Source organism: Neomonachus schauinslandi, chromosome 9 (genome assembly GCF_002201575.2).
Source record: "Neomonachus schauinslandi chromosome 9, ASM220157v2, whole genome shotgun sequence".
NCBI lineage: Eukaryota > Metazoa > Chordata > Mammalia > Carnivora > Phocidae > Neomonachus > Neomonachus schauinslandi.
Window position 1 is genome coordinate 39,258,106 of NC_058411.1, and position 14,603 is coordinate 39,272,708.

At 33.1% G+C, this 14,603-nt stretch overlaps 1 protein-coding gene across 1 annotated transcript in view; it reads right to left on the minus strand.

Annotated features, from left to right (window-relative positions):
* Positions 1-4,705: 4,705 nt before the first annotated feature.
* LRRC9 (leucine rich repeat containing 9) overlaps positions 4,706-14,603 on the minus strand; it is a 111,067-nt gene continuing 101,169 nt past the window's right edge. Inside the window, exons 29-32 of the mRNA XM_044918226.1 lie at positions 9,685-9,825; positions 7,167-7,311; positions 5,555-5,723; positions 4,706-4,745 (exon numbers count right to left, since the gene is read on the minus strand). Coding sequence (XP_044774161.1) covers positions 4,706-4,745; positions 5,555-5,723; positions 7,167-7,311; positions 9,685-9,825 — 495 coding nt within the window. The remainder of the gene's footprint in view (positions 4,746-5,554; positions 5,724-7,166; positions 7,312-9,684; positions 9,826-14,603) is intronic.

Consider the following 14,603-nt stretch of genomic DNA (forward strand, 5'->3'; position numbering starts at 1 on the left):
GATGGAACAAATAGTAGAGCCAAATGGCTAAAATTATCTAAAACATTTTCTAGAAAAAAATGTTTTACAGTACGCAAGATATAAAACATGCAGGTCCATGATTAAAATCTACAGCTTTTAAACCACACAATCTTATTTTTTTCTATTTAAAATACAGATATTTTTATTAGGATAAATGTAACCAAAAATGGTTTACAAAAATAGTAAGATCATCACTAACCTTTTTTTCCCTCTTTGTAATGTTTAACAAATGTAACTCTTCTGGTATGAAATATATTTAAACATTTGTAAGTTAATTAGAATTTTATTCAGAGCCTATGGAAATACTCTTATTTTTAATAATACAATATAAAGAAAAATCTACTCTAATTTTAAACTTAGCATTTCAGAATCACATGTATTTTATATGGAAAATGATGATGTTGATGAATTGGCTTTTTGATGTCCCTAAGAGACCATATGGTTAAGGTAAGCCCTAATAAATGAAACATAAATGATCAATAATTTGATTTCAGATATCACCACTTTCAAAGCTACTTCACTTCTGAGTTCCTTTGAATATTCTATTTTCAGGTTACAGCATTTCATGTTTTGGCTATAAAATCATTCATTTTATCTTAATTATAAGGAAAAATCCTCACCAAAACAAAATTTTAAGATAAAAAAAATGCACAAATTTGGTTTGAGAAATGTCTTTTCAGTAGTTTGTAAAACTTTTTTTTTTTTTTTTTTTAAGAGAGAGGGAGAGGAAGAGGAAGAATCTTAAGCAGCCTCCACGCCCAGCACAGAGGCTGATGCGGGCTCCATCTGACGACCCTGAGATCATGACCTGAGCAAAATCAAGGATCAGATGCTTAACCAACTAAGCAACCCAGGCGCCCAGCTTACAAAACATTTTTATTCATCAATGAAAGAAAAAGTAATAAAGTATATTATAATTCATATTTTTATAAAATAAAAACTTCTAGAAAGAAAATATTACTAAAAAAATAACTGTGTTCTTCTTGCTGACCTAGTTCTTAAAGGCAACTGTGAACTAAAATTGTAATTTGTATAGTTTTTCTTTAAAAATATTTCAATAGGAGCACCTGGTTGGCTTAGTCGGTAGAGCATGTGACTCTTGATTTTGGGGTTATAAGTTCAAGCCCCACGTTGGGTGTAGAGATTACTTAAAAAAATAATAAAAATCTTAAAAAATATTTCAATAATGAAGGCAACTGCAGAGAGATGAATAAGAAAAGCAGCTAGGCACTTGGAGATCATCCAGAAGCTCTAAGTATTATAGGAATTTAAAAAAACAGCCAATTTCTATCTCATAAAAAGGATTGATTTGATCAGACTCATTGAAAAACCAACAGAACTTGACCATCAGCGCTTGTTTCTACTCTTACAGAACTATAAATAATTTACTTCTTTTTATATAAGTAACATTTAATTGAAGCTAAGAGCCTAAAGCATGACTAACAATAAGATCTAATGTTTTAAAACAAACACTTCTCATAATGTATGAAAGATATGAATAAACAGTGAAATGGCATGTTACTTAAATATAAGGATTATTTTAAAACTGGCCATGGGTGCCTGCAAACATACACACACAGTACACACTAAATATTCTAGGCAAAAATATGTTCACAACCATAGTTAATTTTGTGCCAACAATCAGAGAAGTTTAGAACTATAAAAAGAGAAGTAAATAATAAAATTATTATTGAATAATTATTATAGTCAATATTCATACATAGATATCAGAAGATCATGTTGACATCGTCTATATTCAGTTCAGCATTGTAGGCTCCTAATCTATAAAGTGCCCTAATTTTTAGCTTTCCAGGTTGTTTGTGGAATTGTTTTAAATTTAAAACAAGTCGTATATTCATGCATATGACTGCATACAAAATAAATCTATCAGGACATTTGCTGGGAGCAAAGAACTAATTTTACTGTAGAAATTATGCATTTTCCCTAAGCTAAATACACTGGAAGAGAATGAATAAATAGTTTACAGCATACATTAGGGCTCTACAACAGCTGATTACATAGCACATTGGTAATAATTAAATGTCGATTCACTTGTAGTAATTGAAAAAGTAATGAATTCGGAGTTGAAAAAAATCTAGGATTTGGTATGATATATTTTCCTTAAGCCAGTTTCTTTATCTATAAATGGAGACCATACATGTCATATCTACTTCATGGAGTGGGTTATTAGGATAAACCATGTAAAGTATGGGCTAGTGGTTTATAAATTTAAAGCACTATTTGCCTGTTTTGTCATAATCAGTTGTGAAGTATGTTACAAATAATTGTAACTATAACTTAAAATTCCTCAGTTTATGATTTACTTGAATTATTTAGCACAGATCTAAAGTCATTCCTATAAAAACATCCCTCATGTTCAATTACATTTTTGTTTTGTTTTGTTGAACAGGAAAGGAATGAAGTTATAACTATTGCTTTATGAACTGCACATAACCAGTGGCTTAACCCATCTAGGCATTCTCAGGGGAGTACGTTCTCTATCATGTCAGTGTCATCTGCTCTCATGGCAGAAAAAAATTCAGAACTGTGTAAATTATGTTAGTAATCATCCCCCTCATTACTTTATATGAAATTATTTGTCATGTAGTTATATTAAAATGTTCTAAAGGTTGGATCTATGTCTATTTTCTGGATAGTACCTAGCAATGCCTAGATACATATTAATATTATTTTTAGTGTTACTATCAAATTCTGTATTACCAGGGCACCTGGGTGGCTCAGTCAGTTAAGCGTCCGACTTATGATTTTGGCTCGGGTCATGATCTCAGGGTTGTGAGATTGAGCTCCGCATGGGGTTCCATGCTAAGCATGGAGCCTGCTTAAGATTCTCTCTCTCTGGCCCTCCTCTCTTCTCCCCCCTTTAAAAATTAAAAAAAAAATGTATTACAAATTAATTTACTTTCAAGAAGAAATTCAGATGTAATTAAAAATTTATAATAGAAATAGTAAGATACCTCAGAATTTAACAGTGTGTAGTACATAAAAATCAAATGATAGATCTCAAATATATTACAAATGCATAGGAAAAATGGCTACAAGAAAATATGCTAAATGTTAAGTGGATGTTGAATAATGAGTTAGTTTTTCCTGCTTTCCTGTTTTCCTGTTCCTCCTGCTTTATACTTTTCTAATTCTTGAAAATTCCTTTTCTCTAGGGAAAGCCAATTATTCTTATTTTTCCCATCTAGTTTATTATTTTAAAAGACAATTGTCATTACAAAAGCAACATATATTCAGTATTTCATTTATACAAAATCATGAAAGAAAAAAAGCCGATGATACCAAGTTAGTAACAGAAGAGCAGACACTCATCAGAGCACTGTAAGGAAAGCAGTTGTCAAAACTAAAGAGCAACAAAGACATCTTCTGGACACCTTAAGAACTGCATAGTTGTTTTTTAAACAAAGGATCTTATTTTCACCTAAGAGTAATAGTTGTTTAAAAACCACACATTAAGAAGTATAAAATCAATCTGTATTAGATTTGAAATTTTAAATATTACATGATTACATCACAAACATACAACATTTAAAGAGGAAAAGATACAAATTGTTGCATACACATTGGAATTAGTTTCCAAAATATCTTTAAGCCTATTTCCAGATAGATTACAAAATACAAATATTTTAGTAAAAATTTATTTTCATGTAAGGATCATCTAAAATAGTAAGAAAACTATATGCAGTGTTGAATCAATACTTGGAAAATGGGCTCATGAATCATAGAGCCCACTTATATCAAAATATGGTTGGCAAGTTAGTCATTAATTTAAAGAACTGTGTTTAATAAAACAATGAAATTCAAAACCATATTTGATTTATCTGTGATCTGTCCTATGCAGCGTAATTATTTTCAGTGAAATAATTATTAAGGGTTTCAAATTTAAATGTGTCCACTCAATTTGAACATGTGTTCTTTTGTAGCCTAAAACTGCTTGTAAAATTATATTACTATGGGTACAATTAACAAATTTTGTATTTGAAATAGTACTTTTTTATTCTTAGAGCATGAATGCCTGGTTGCACTGACAGTTAGCCACCTTCAGGAAGTACTACTAAGGCCCATAATTTGCATCGCTAAAGAATTCTTAGGGCAGATCTGGTTTAAGGATATTTTTTTCCAATTATAGTCCTAAAAAACTAATTTGTAGTTCAATGAGCAAAGCTCAACTTGCTTTAGTAATAGTTGTGTTTAATAAGAAATATATGCTTTAGTTTTAGGTAACTCCAAATAAATAAATACTCAACAAATAAAATATGCTTATTTACTAGAATTATCTTTTCTTAGTATCTTCACATGACAGGCCATAATAAGATTTTGTAACTAAATGCTTCCAATACCAGGACTAAATATTTGATTCTCTGGACTTTGTTTTGTGTCACTTCTATCTTTTCAAATTGTATGATATAATGGTTCATGATTTTTCTAATACAGAAATTCAAATGAATAAGATAACCATAATGGAAGTTTAAGAGAGGTGATATTAAATAAAATTCAACCAGGGTGATAGAGATTAGATTATCTTCATATGGAACTGAAGTGCTTCAGTAAAATAAGTAACATGATTATCTTAGATATTTTTTTCACCAACACTGTCTGCTAGTTTTTGTACAACTACTAAAGAGAAATAAGTTTCTTGGTGTATATTCATTTCTCTAAGCAGTTACATTCGATTTGATCCAGGAAAGTGGCTGCCAGGAATTCTGTCGGAAATAAAATATTTATGAGTCAAATAATTATGACTTATTTTCTTAATGGATCAGCTAATTTAAAGTAATTCTACAGTAAATAATATCTGTATTTTATATGTGTTCAATTTTAAAAAGACAGTACAACAGAGAAAATGGTCCTATTCTTGGACATCTAAAAATCAGGTTATCCTGAGGACTCAGCAGGGAAGTCAGTATAGCAAGAGCCAGGCTTATGCTAGATCTGCTGCTGAGTAGGTCATTAATAGATGAATTGGAGCTTGGCTACAAAGAAGCTGGGAGACAGGTAAGAATTGGAAATCTAGGTAGACAGGTGTTGAGCAACAGAGTGGATTCTTAATGAGAAGTAACAGGTTCTTAGGCACTGAGCTGGCCTAGGGCTAGGGCCAGACCAGAGGAGAGGCTTGAAGTATTTACAAAATTCTTGGTCTTTGTGATTTCAGAATTGAATTTATCTGTTGTTCAAAATATAAGTGAACTGCTTTGCATATTTAATGAGAAGTGACTTGGGAGAGTGCAATTATAAGTGTTTATTTCAGTGTTCCCTCATATAAGCATTAGGTGAGCACTATTCTACCTTGACAGCCATTTCTAAGCCTCTTTGAATTACTATGTAAATACACAGGACTTTGGGAAAGTTTGGTGAATGTGGGAGAAGAATCCTCATGCTATCTGACAGTTTTTTCCAGCTCTCAGTAAATAAATAATAGTATATAATAATATTTCTTATTTTTATACATGACTAGCAAATTTGGGGAGTTTTTTTAATGATGAGAAATGATATTAAAACAGAATAGTTTTACCTTCCCTCATCTGGGTTGCTCTGGTACATATGTGCAGTTGGAGATGACATACTCTGAGGTGATAAAAGAGATGGAGAGAGATTTATCCCTCTGAGTTGCCGAAAAGCTATTTCTGCATGGATGCTCCGAGGATTATTTGTCAGAATGCCTGCATTCTTGTTTTTTTTGTCTGAAATTAGGAATTGTGAAACAATGAGAAGCACTAAGTAATAAAATGAATTAAGTAATAAAGCTTGGTTGCCCTTCAACTTGAATGTGTGCTGTACATATTTCATAACATGAATTAAAACATTTTAAATAAAAATAGAGAATTGGAATAGATTTCTAGCACTTAATGCTGCTTAAACTTCTCTGAGTTCATGAATCCATTTGATTGTTTCTCAGTAATTTTTAAAAATATAAATACCTAGAGCTGTGTGCTATAATAAATGTAGAGATAAGGTGACCATGATTTTCAAAATAAAAATTGTGGCAACATAGTCCAAAAATAGGAGAGAAACTATAGGACTTTTCAAGGAAAACCTAAAAAATAGTCCCACAACAAATCCTGAAGACAGATATCTGAGGACATTATGGAGATGAATCCAAGGTTGAACTAGTACCAAAAAAAGAGAGAAGATATTGATGACATTCCTGAAGATAACATTGTACTGTTAAGGAGACTAATAATTTGGGATGTCCAATTTTACTGATAGTTATATCTACTGGACAAAAGCATAACAATTCTTACTGTGACTAAAATCTTAAAGCCATATGTATGTAGAAGTATGAAAAATAAGTTAAAGAATAACATCTTAACAAAGTAAGTTATTTGGGGTTTCTTTTAACTGAGTTTCCTTTAAAAATAATCACACAGAGCAATCTACTGTTCTTAGTAGGCTCTTAGATCATTTTATAATTACTGTGATGTTCAATTTTATTGTCCAACAGTGGTCCCATGCAAAGTGGGATGTTATAAGGAATGGAAGAGGTGAGCCCTCAGAGGAGTAGCTACCCCCAGTTTTACCAAAAAGATAGCCAGTGAAGATCTGGAATATGGGAAAAGGTTTAATCTAAGCCCGAATTAAAATGTATATAATAGAAGGAATCATTTCCATGCCCTTTCCTTTTAATATACTCGCTGCTATAGAGCTCTACCTCTTGAAACTCTTCTCTAGTATTAGCTTCATGGTTTATTTGTGGTTTCAAGGATAAAGTCTGATCTTCTCTTTGTACCCCAAGAATCTGTTGTCACAGATATTTTTAAACCTTTGACTCTCTTCTTTTAGCAGGGCATACTAATGAATTGGTTTCATATGCTATGAAATACATAAAATGAAACAAAAGCTTTTGAAAATAAATAATTCAAGAAATAATTGTGCAAGTATCACAAAGTTCACATTATGAGTAAATGTTTAGTTACAACATATTAGTGGGTCAGCAAAACCCAAAAATACTATAGACTCTAAAGTCAGAATGACCACATGAAACTTGAACAAACATGCAATTTTAGGAAATGTAAATTTAAAAATGCAATTTTAAGTAGTATTAGAAGTCAGAGTGACATTTTGGTTTCAAATGAAGTGTTTTGTTTGTTTGCTTTTACATTTACTTTGAAACTCTGTCAAAATACCTTCAACTTCAGGAGTTAAAGTGAAGTCAGGTCCCAGGTAATGGCTAAATGCACCAGGCAGAATTACATTTGTTATCTTTATGGGAGGCGCTTTCACTTGGCCAAATGATCCACCATCCATTGGAGAGCTGGTAACAGGAATAAACTACATAATAAAAGAAAAAGTTAAGAATACCTCACCTCCAAAACTCAGATCAATAGATTTAGTTCTTACCATAGGCCCCATTTGATAATTAACTTAAAATTCTTTAGGTCAGGAGTTAAAGCCTAAACTGAGTTGGTATGAAGCAGAAACTGAAAGTCTTTTGACTCCCTCAGAATCTTCTGTTCTGTCTTTTCAGACTGCATCGTGGTCATCACTACTGTGATGGCACCTCTCCCTTTCCAGAGGATCTTTACAAGGTAAGTGCAGAAAATGAGAATTAGGCTTTTCCCTCTTTGTTTCTTTTTTACTGAGCAAGAGTTTCTGGATGGTAACAGTTATATCTTCCACATCTTTATATTCCTCACATTACCTCTTCAAGTGCCTTGCAGTTAATTAGTTTTTCAAAAACAAACAAGTAAATAAATGGGGACTAAGGAAAGCATCTTATAATAATCACTTTTAATGAATGTGCTAACTCTCTAAATGGTGTTTACATTTTAAGTTAGTTGAGGATTAAGAGGCTTTTAAAAGAATTTCAGGAATCAGCAAACAGAGGAGAGAAGTATTTTAGGCTAGAGACTCTTGGTTTCCCTAGAATTTTATGCTTGCTCTGTCTTCATTAAGACTGACCTTGTTTATACTTTAAAAAATTGAATACTTTATACTGAATTCAGAATATATGATTCAACTTATTTAGAGATATAGGCTTTTGCCATTTGTGTAAAATGACCGATTCCCCTGTTTCAGTAAGTGTTACCAAGAATGCAGCTTTGTAATGAGCACTAAAGTATCAGGCCTTTTACTAAAGCTGGGCAGTCCCAAATTCCCTAACTAATTCCTTTGTAGGAGTTTCTTCCCATCACTAATCTAGAATGTTGTCAAATTTTCTTCTGAAACCAAAAGCCCCAAAATGTTCTGGTTTAAAGGACAACTTTAGAGTTCATTTATTCCCTCTTTACTTGCTGTTAAAAAAGAAAGAACAGCAGTAACCTGAAAGAAAAATAAATTAGACTGAACTGATAAACTTGAAAAGGATTCTGTTTTTGTGTCTCCTGAATAGCTAAAAGAAATAATGGCTCAGTTTTGTTCTAGCCATGAAAATAAACATTATTATTGAATCTTAAAATAGATTTCTCTAAAATAAAGACTTCAAATATCCCCTTTATTTTATTAACTCTGTATAGATGAATCAAAAAATAATTTTTTAATAAAATTCTTACATTTGGAATAAGTAGAAAAACAATTAAGTTCTTATATATGGCACTGATTTAAATGGCAAGAATACATGTCTAGATTCACTCAAGACACATTATATCATAGTGTAGTAAAGGGAAAAATCCGAATTTACTATATGAAAAAATAGAAAAGAATAGCCAAAAAGCAAACCCTTTAGTGAAATACTCATCAGCTAAAATTTGAGTATATATTGGCTCAAAGGTCCAGTGTGCTCTGGAAATCAGTTTGTTTTACAGAAGGGATGGAGAGTGCTGGGTAATCCACTGAGTTAAGTGAAAGCATCTATGGTAGTCTTACCTAGTTTCTCTTCAATATGCATTTTAAAAGTAATCTTTGTTCACTGACTAATGTCCTCGCTCTCTGGCTTTCACTTATATTAGAGGTTCACTTACCTTCTTACTGCCCCACCCTACTTTAGGTCTTCATAATCTCCCTCTTGGATTATTCTAAAAGCCTCTTAACTGGTTTCCCTGCTTCCAGCCTCTTCTTTCTCAAACCTTGCAAAGGCACAGCTCTAATAAGGTTACTTCTTTGTTCAAAAACCATAGCTTTTCTGTGTTTAGTCTTTGTGGAGGATGGTCACGAAGAATCCTTGTGGTCAAGGACAGAATTTCCTAATGATATGCTTTTGTGGCTTCTGTCTCTAATCTCTTTCATGTCATGGTCAGATACCTTTTTAGAGTTCGTAGGTAAAAGGTGCAATTTTTCTGGCCAACAAGAAAAGAAGCTCACATCTCCCTTGTTAAATGAACTACAAGTCTGGAGAGTTGAGGTCAGAATTCCTTCCTTCCCTTCCTATCTGCTAAACTGAAAGAGTTTGTTAGTTTCGGTTTATAGAAGTGATATGTTATAGATTCTTACCCTCTAGCATTATCTCACATATTAAGCAAGAGGCACACAGATTTTAAATAATTTTCTTTATGCCAAATTACATGACTGGAAAAAGGAGCTTCCCTGGAATTTGTGTGTGTGGTTGTGCTTTATTCACCAGATCAAGATTCTTTTGATAGTAATCACTAAAATAGATACTAAAATAATCTACAAAAACATCATAGCCCAGATTTACCTAGTAAATTGGTTTTAATTTACTAATAATTATATATTTTAAAAGAAAAGTACAAATAATAGAAGTATTACCGAAGTTTTCTTTGCTTGTAGTTCAGAGAAGTGAAATTCAGCTTTAGCTCTATCATCTGAATTCACAGGAATTCCATCTAACATCTGTAAGTTAGGCAGCCGAAATATGAGCACGTGCCGATGTAGTGTTTTTCTGCAAATCTGAATAAAGTTAAAAATAACAATTTATTCCTTTAAAAAACTTTTATTTCAAAGATTAACTTTTATAGAGAAGGAAATTTAACACAGGTAGTAAGAATAGCTAATTTGTTATAATAGACAATACAAATATGAGCTCTGTTTTTGAAAGTTTTCTCAATTCCCTATTATACAAATGAAGATTCAAACTTTTTAAATTTAGTTCTTGTTTTTTTATTATTTTTTTAACTTGAATTCAATTAGCTAACTTATAGTACATCATTAGTTTCAGAGGTAGAGTTCAGTAACTCATCTGTTGCATATAACAGCCAGTGCTCATCACATCATGTGCCCTCCTTAATACCCGTCACCCCAGTTACCCATCCATTCATAGTTCCCAACATATGCAAATACAGCTAATTTGATAAAGGTGACAACAAGGTCATAGAGGGGCTTTTTCTCTATGTTAGCGTGTTCTAGTGTGTTAGCCAAGAAGGTAAATAAAAGACCCACCCTAACAACCATGTGCTTTTCTGACTGTATTACAGCTTTGCAGTAGAGCTTGAAGTCTGGCATTGTGATGCCACCAGCTTTGGTTTTCTTTTTCACCATTCCTCTGGCTATTCAGGATCTTTTCTGGTTCGATACAAATTTTAGGATTATTTGTTCCAGCTCTGTGAAAAATGTCAATGGTATTTTGATAGGGATTGCATTGAATGTGTAGATTGCTTAGGTAGCATAGGTATTTTAACAATGTTTATTCTTCCAGTCCATGAGCATGGAATGTTTGTCCATTTCATTGTGTCTTCTTCAATTTCTTCTCTGTAGTTTTTAGAGTACAGATCCTTTACCTCTTTGGTTAAGTTTATTCCTAGGTATCTTACGGTTTTTGGTGCAATTGTAAATGGTATCAATTCCTTAATTGCCCTTTCTTCTATCTCATTGTTAGTGTATAGAAATGCAGCTGATTTCTGTGTATTGATTTTATATCCTGCCACTTTGCTGAATTCCTCTGTGAGTTCTAGCAAATTTTGGGGTGGAGTCTTTTGGGTTTTCCACATAAAGTATCATGCCATCTGCGAAGACGGAGAGTTTGACTTCTTTGCCAATTTGAATGCCTTTTATTTCTTTTTGTTGTCTGATTGCTGAGGCTAGGACTTCTAGTACTATGTTGAACAACAGTGGTGAGAGCGGGCATGCCTGTTGTGTTCCTGACCTTAGGAGAAAAGCTCTCTGTTTCTCCCCATTGAGAATGATACTTGCTGTGGGATTTTCGTAGATGGCTTTTGTGATTTGAGGTATGTTCCCTTTACCCCTACACTGTGGAGAGTTTTAATCAAGAAAGCATTGTCAAATGCTTTTTCTGCATCAATTGAGAGGATAATATGGTTGTCCTTTCTTTTATGAATGTGATGCCTCATGTTGATTGATTTGTGAATGTTGAACCACCCTTGCAGTCCAGGAATAAATCCCACTTGGTAGTGGTGAATAATCCTTTTAATGTACTGATGGATCCTATTGGTAGTATCTTTGTGAGAATTTTGGCATCCATGCTCATCGGGGATATTAGTCTGTAATTCTCCTTTTTGGTGGGGTTTTTCTCGTTTTGGGATCAAGGTAATGCTGGCTTCATAGAACAAGTTTGGAAGTTTTCCTTCCATTTCTATTTTTTGAAACAGCTTCAGAAGAATAGGTACTGATTCTTCTTTAAATGTTTGGTAGAATTCCCCTGGGAAGCCATTTGGCCCTGGACTCTTCTGTGTTGGGAGATTTTTGATGACTGCTCCAATTTCCTTGCTGGTTATCGGTCTGTTCAGGTTTTCTGTTTCTTTCTGTTTCAGTTTTGGTAGTTTATACATCTCTAGGGATGCATCCATTTCTTCCAGATTGATTAATTTGTTGGCATATAGTTGCTCATAATATGTTCTTAAAATTGTTTGTATTTCTTCAGTGTTGGTTGTGATCTCCCCTCTTTCATTCATGATTTTATTTATTTGGGTCCTTTCCCTTTTCTTTTTGATAAGTCTGGCTAGGGGTTTATTGATCTTATTAATTCTTTAGAGAACCAGCTTCTAGTTTCATTCATCTGTTCTACTATTCTTTTGGTTTCTATTTCATTGATTTCTGCTCTGATCTTTATTATTTCTCATCTCCTGCTTGGTTTAGGCTTTCTTTGCTGTTCTTTCTCCAGCTCCTTTAGGTGTATGGTTAGGTTGTGTATTTGAGACTTCTTGCTTCTTGAGAAAGGCTTGTATTGCTATGTACTTCCCTCTTAGGACCACCTTTGGGACATCCCAAAGGTTTTGAACAGTTGTGTTTTCATTTTCATTTGTTTCCATGAATTTTTTAAATTCTTCTTAATTTCCTGGTTGACCCATTCATTCTTTAGTAGGATGCTCTTTAGACCCTATGTATTAGAGTTCTTTCCAAATTTCCTCTTGTGATTGAGTTCCAGTTTCAAAGCATTGTGGTCCAAAAATATGCAGGGAATGATCCCAGTCTTTTGGTATTGGTTGAGACCTGATTTGTGACCCAGTATGTGATCTATTCTGGAGAATGTTCCATGTGCACTTGCGAAGAATGTGTATTCTGTTGCTTTAGAATGGAATGGTCTGTATATATCTGTGAAGTCCATCTGGTCCAGTGTGTCATTCAAAGCCCTTTTCTTGTTGATCTTCTGCTTAGATGATCTGTCCATTGTAGTGAGTGGGGTGTTAAAGTTCCCTACTATTATTGTATTATTATCAATGTGTTTCTTTAATTTTGTTATTAATTGGTTTATATAATTGGCTGCTCCCATGTTAGGAGCATAAATATTTATGATTGTTAGATCTTCTTACTGGATAGACCCTTTAAGTATGATATAGTATCCTTCTTCATCCCTTACTACAGTCTTTGGTTCAAAATCTAATTTGTCTGATATAAGGAATACTGCCCCAGCTTTCTTTTGATGTCCATTAGAATGATAAATGGTTCTCCAACCCCTCACTTTCAATCTGGAGGTGCCTTTGGTTCTCAAATGAGTCTTTTGCAGACAGCAAATGGATGGGTCTTGCTTTTTTATCCAATCTGATACCCTGTATCTTTTGATTGGAGCATTTAGCCCATTTACATTCAGAGTAACTATTGAAAGATATGAATTTAATGCCATTGTATTACCGTAAATTCATTGTTTCTGTATATTGTCTGTGTTCCTTTCTGGTCTGTGTTACTTTTGGGCTCTCTCTTTGCTTACAGGATCCCCTGTATTAATATTAATATTTCTTGCAGAGCTGGTTTAGTGATCACAAATGCTTTTAGTTTCTGTTTGTCCTGGAAGCTCTTTATCTCTCCTTCCCTTCTGAATGACAGCCTTGCAGGGTAAGTATCCTTGGCTGCATGTTTTTCTCATTTAGTACCCTGAATATATCATGCCAGTCCTTTCCGGCCTACCAGGCATCTGTGGATAGGTCTGCTGCCAGTCTGGTGTTTCTACCATTGTATGTTAAGGACCTCTTGTCTCAAGCTGCTTTCAGGATTTTCTCTTTATCTCTGAAATTTGCAGGCTTCACTATTATATGTCAGGGTGTTGATCTATTTTTATTGATTTTAAGGGGGCTTCTCTGTGCCTCCTGGACTTGAATGCCTGTTTCCTTCTCCAGATTAGGGAAGTGCTCAGCTATAATTTGCTCAAATATACCTTCTGCCCCCCTCCTCTTTTTCTGGGATCCCAGTAATTCTAATATTGATTTGCTTTATGGTATCGCTGATCTCTCTAAGCTTACCCTCATGATCCAGTACTTGTTTATCTCTCCTTTGCTCAGTTTCTTTATTTTCCATAATTTATCTTCTATATCACTGATTCTCTCTTCTGCCTCATTTATCCTAGCAGTAATAACCTCCATTGTTGATTGCATCTCAGTAATTTTGATTTTGACCTGATTAGATCTTAGTTCTTTTATTTCTCCAGAAACGGATTCTCTAGTGTCTTCTATGCTTTTTTCAAGCCTGCTAGTATCTTTACAATTGTTATACTGAATTCTACCTCTGACATTTTACCAATATCCATATTTTTAAGTCTCTGGCAGTGATACTGCCTCTTGCTCTTTTTTCTGAGAATTTTTCCTTCTGGTCATTTTGTCCAGAGAAGAATAGATGAACAAGAGAACAAAAAAATAAATAAATAAAAAATAAAAATATCAACCATGACCCCAGTGAAATATACACTAGACAAATCAGAAGAGATCAGAAACCAAAAAAGAGAAAAGGGGAAAAAAGAGAGAATATAATTAAGCAGGTGAACAGAACAGGGTGATACACTTGGTCATGGCTGTATTTTGGTCTGTTAGAAGACACTAGATCCCAAAATTGTAAAGAAAGAAAAACATATATATATATATATTTATATATATAAATATATATATATTTATATATATAAATATATATATTTATATAAAAAATATATAAATATATATATTTATATATATAAATATATATATAAATAAAATTGAATATAGTGAAAGGAAACAAAAACTGAAGAATATATCTATAAATGTAAATATAAAAATTAAAATTAAAAAAAGACTTACAAAAAGAGTTGATAAAATAAGAAACTAGTTGAAAAGAAAAAAAAAAGAAAAAGAAAATTTTAAACTGAAAGCCTAAAAAGTCATGGAAAAAACCTCGAATTCTAATATTTTCCCCTAGGGCTGGAATTTTTTAGTTATGTGTGATCCATAAAGTTGGTATTAGCCAGATGTTCCTGCTGGTCTTCTGGGGGAGGGGCCTGTTGCACTGATTCTCAGCTGTCTTTGCCTGGGTGG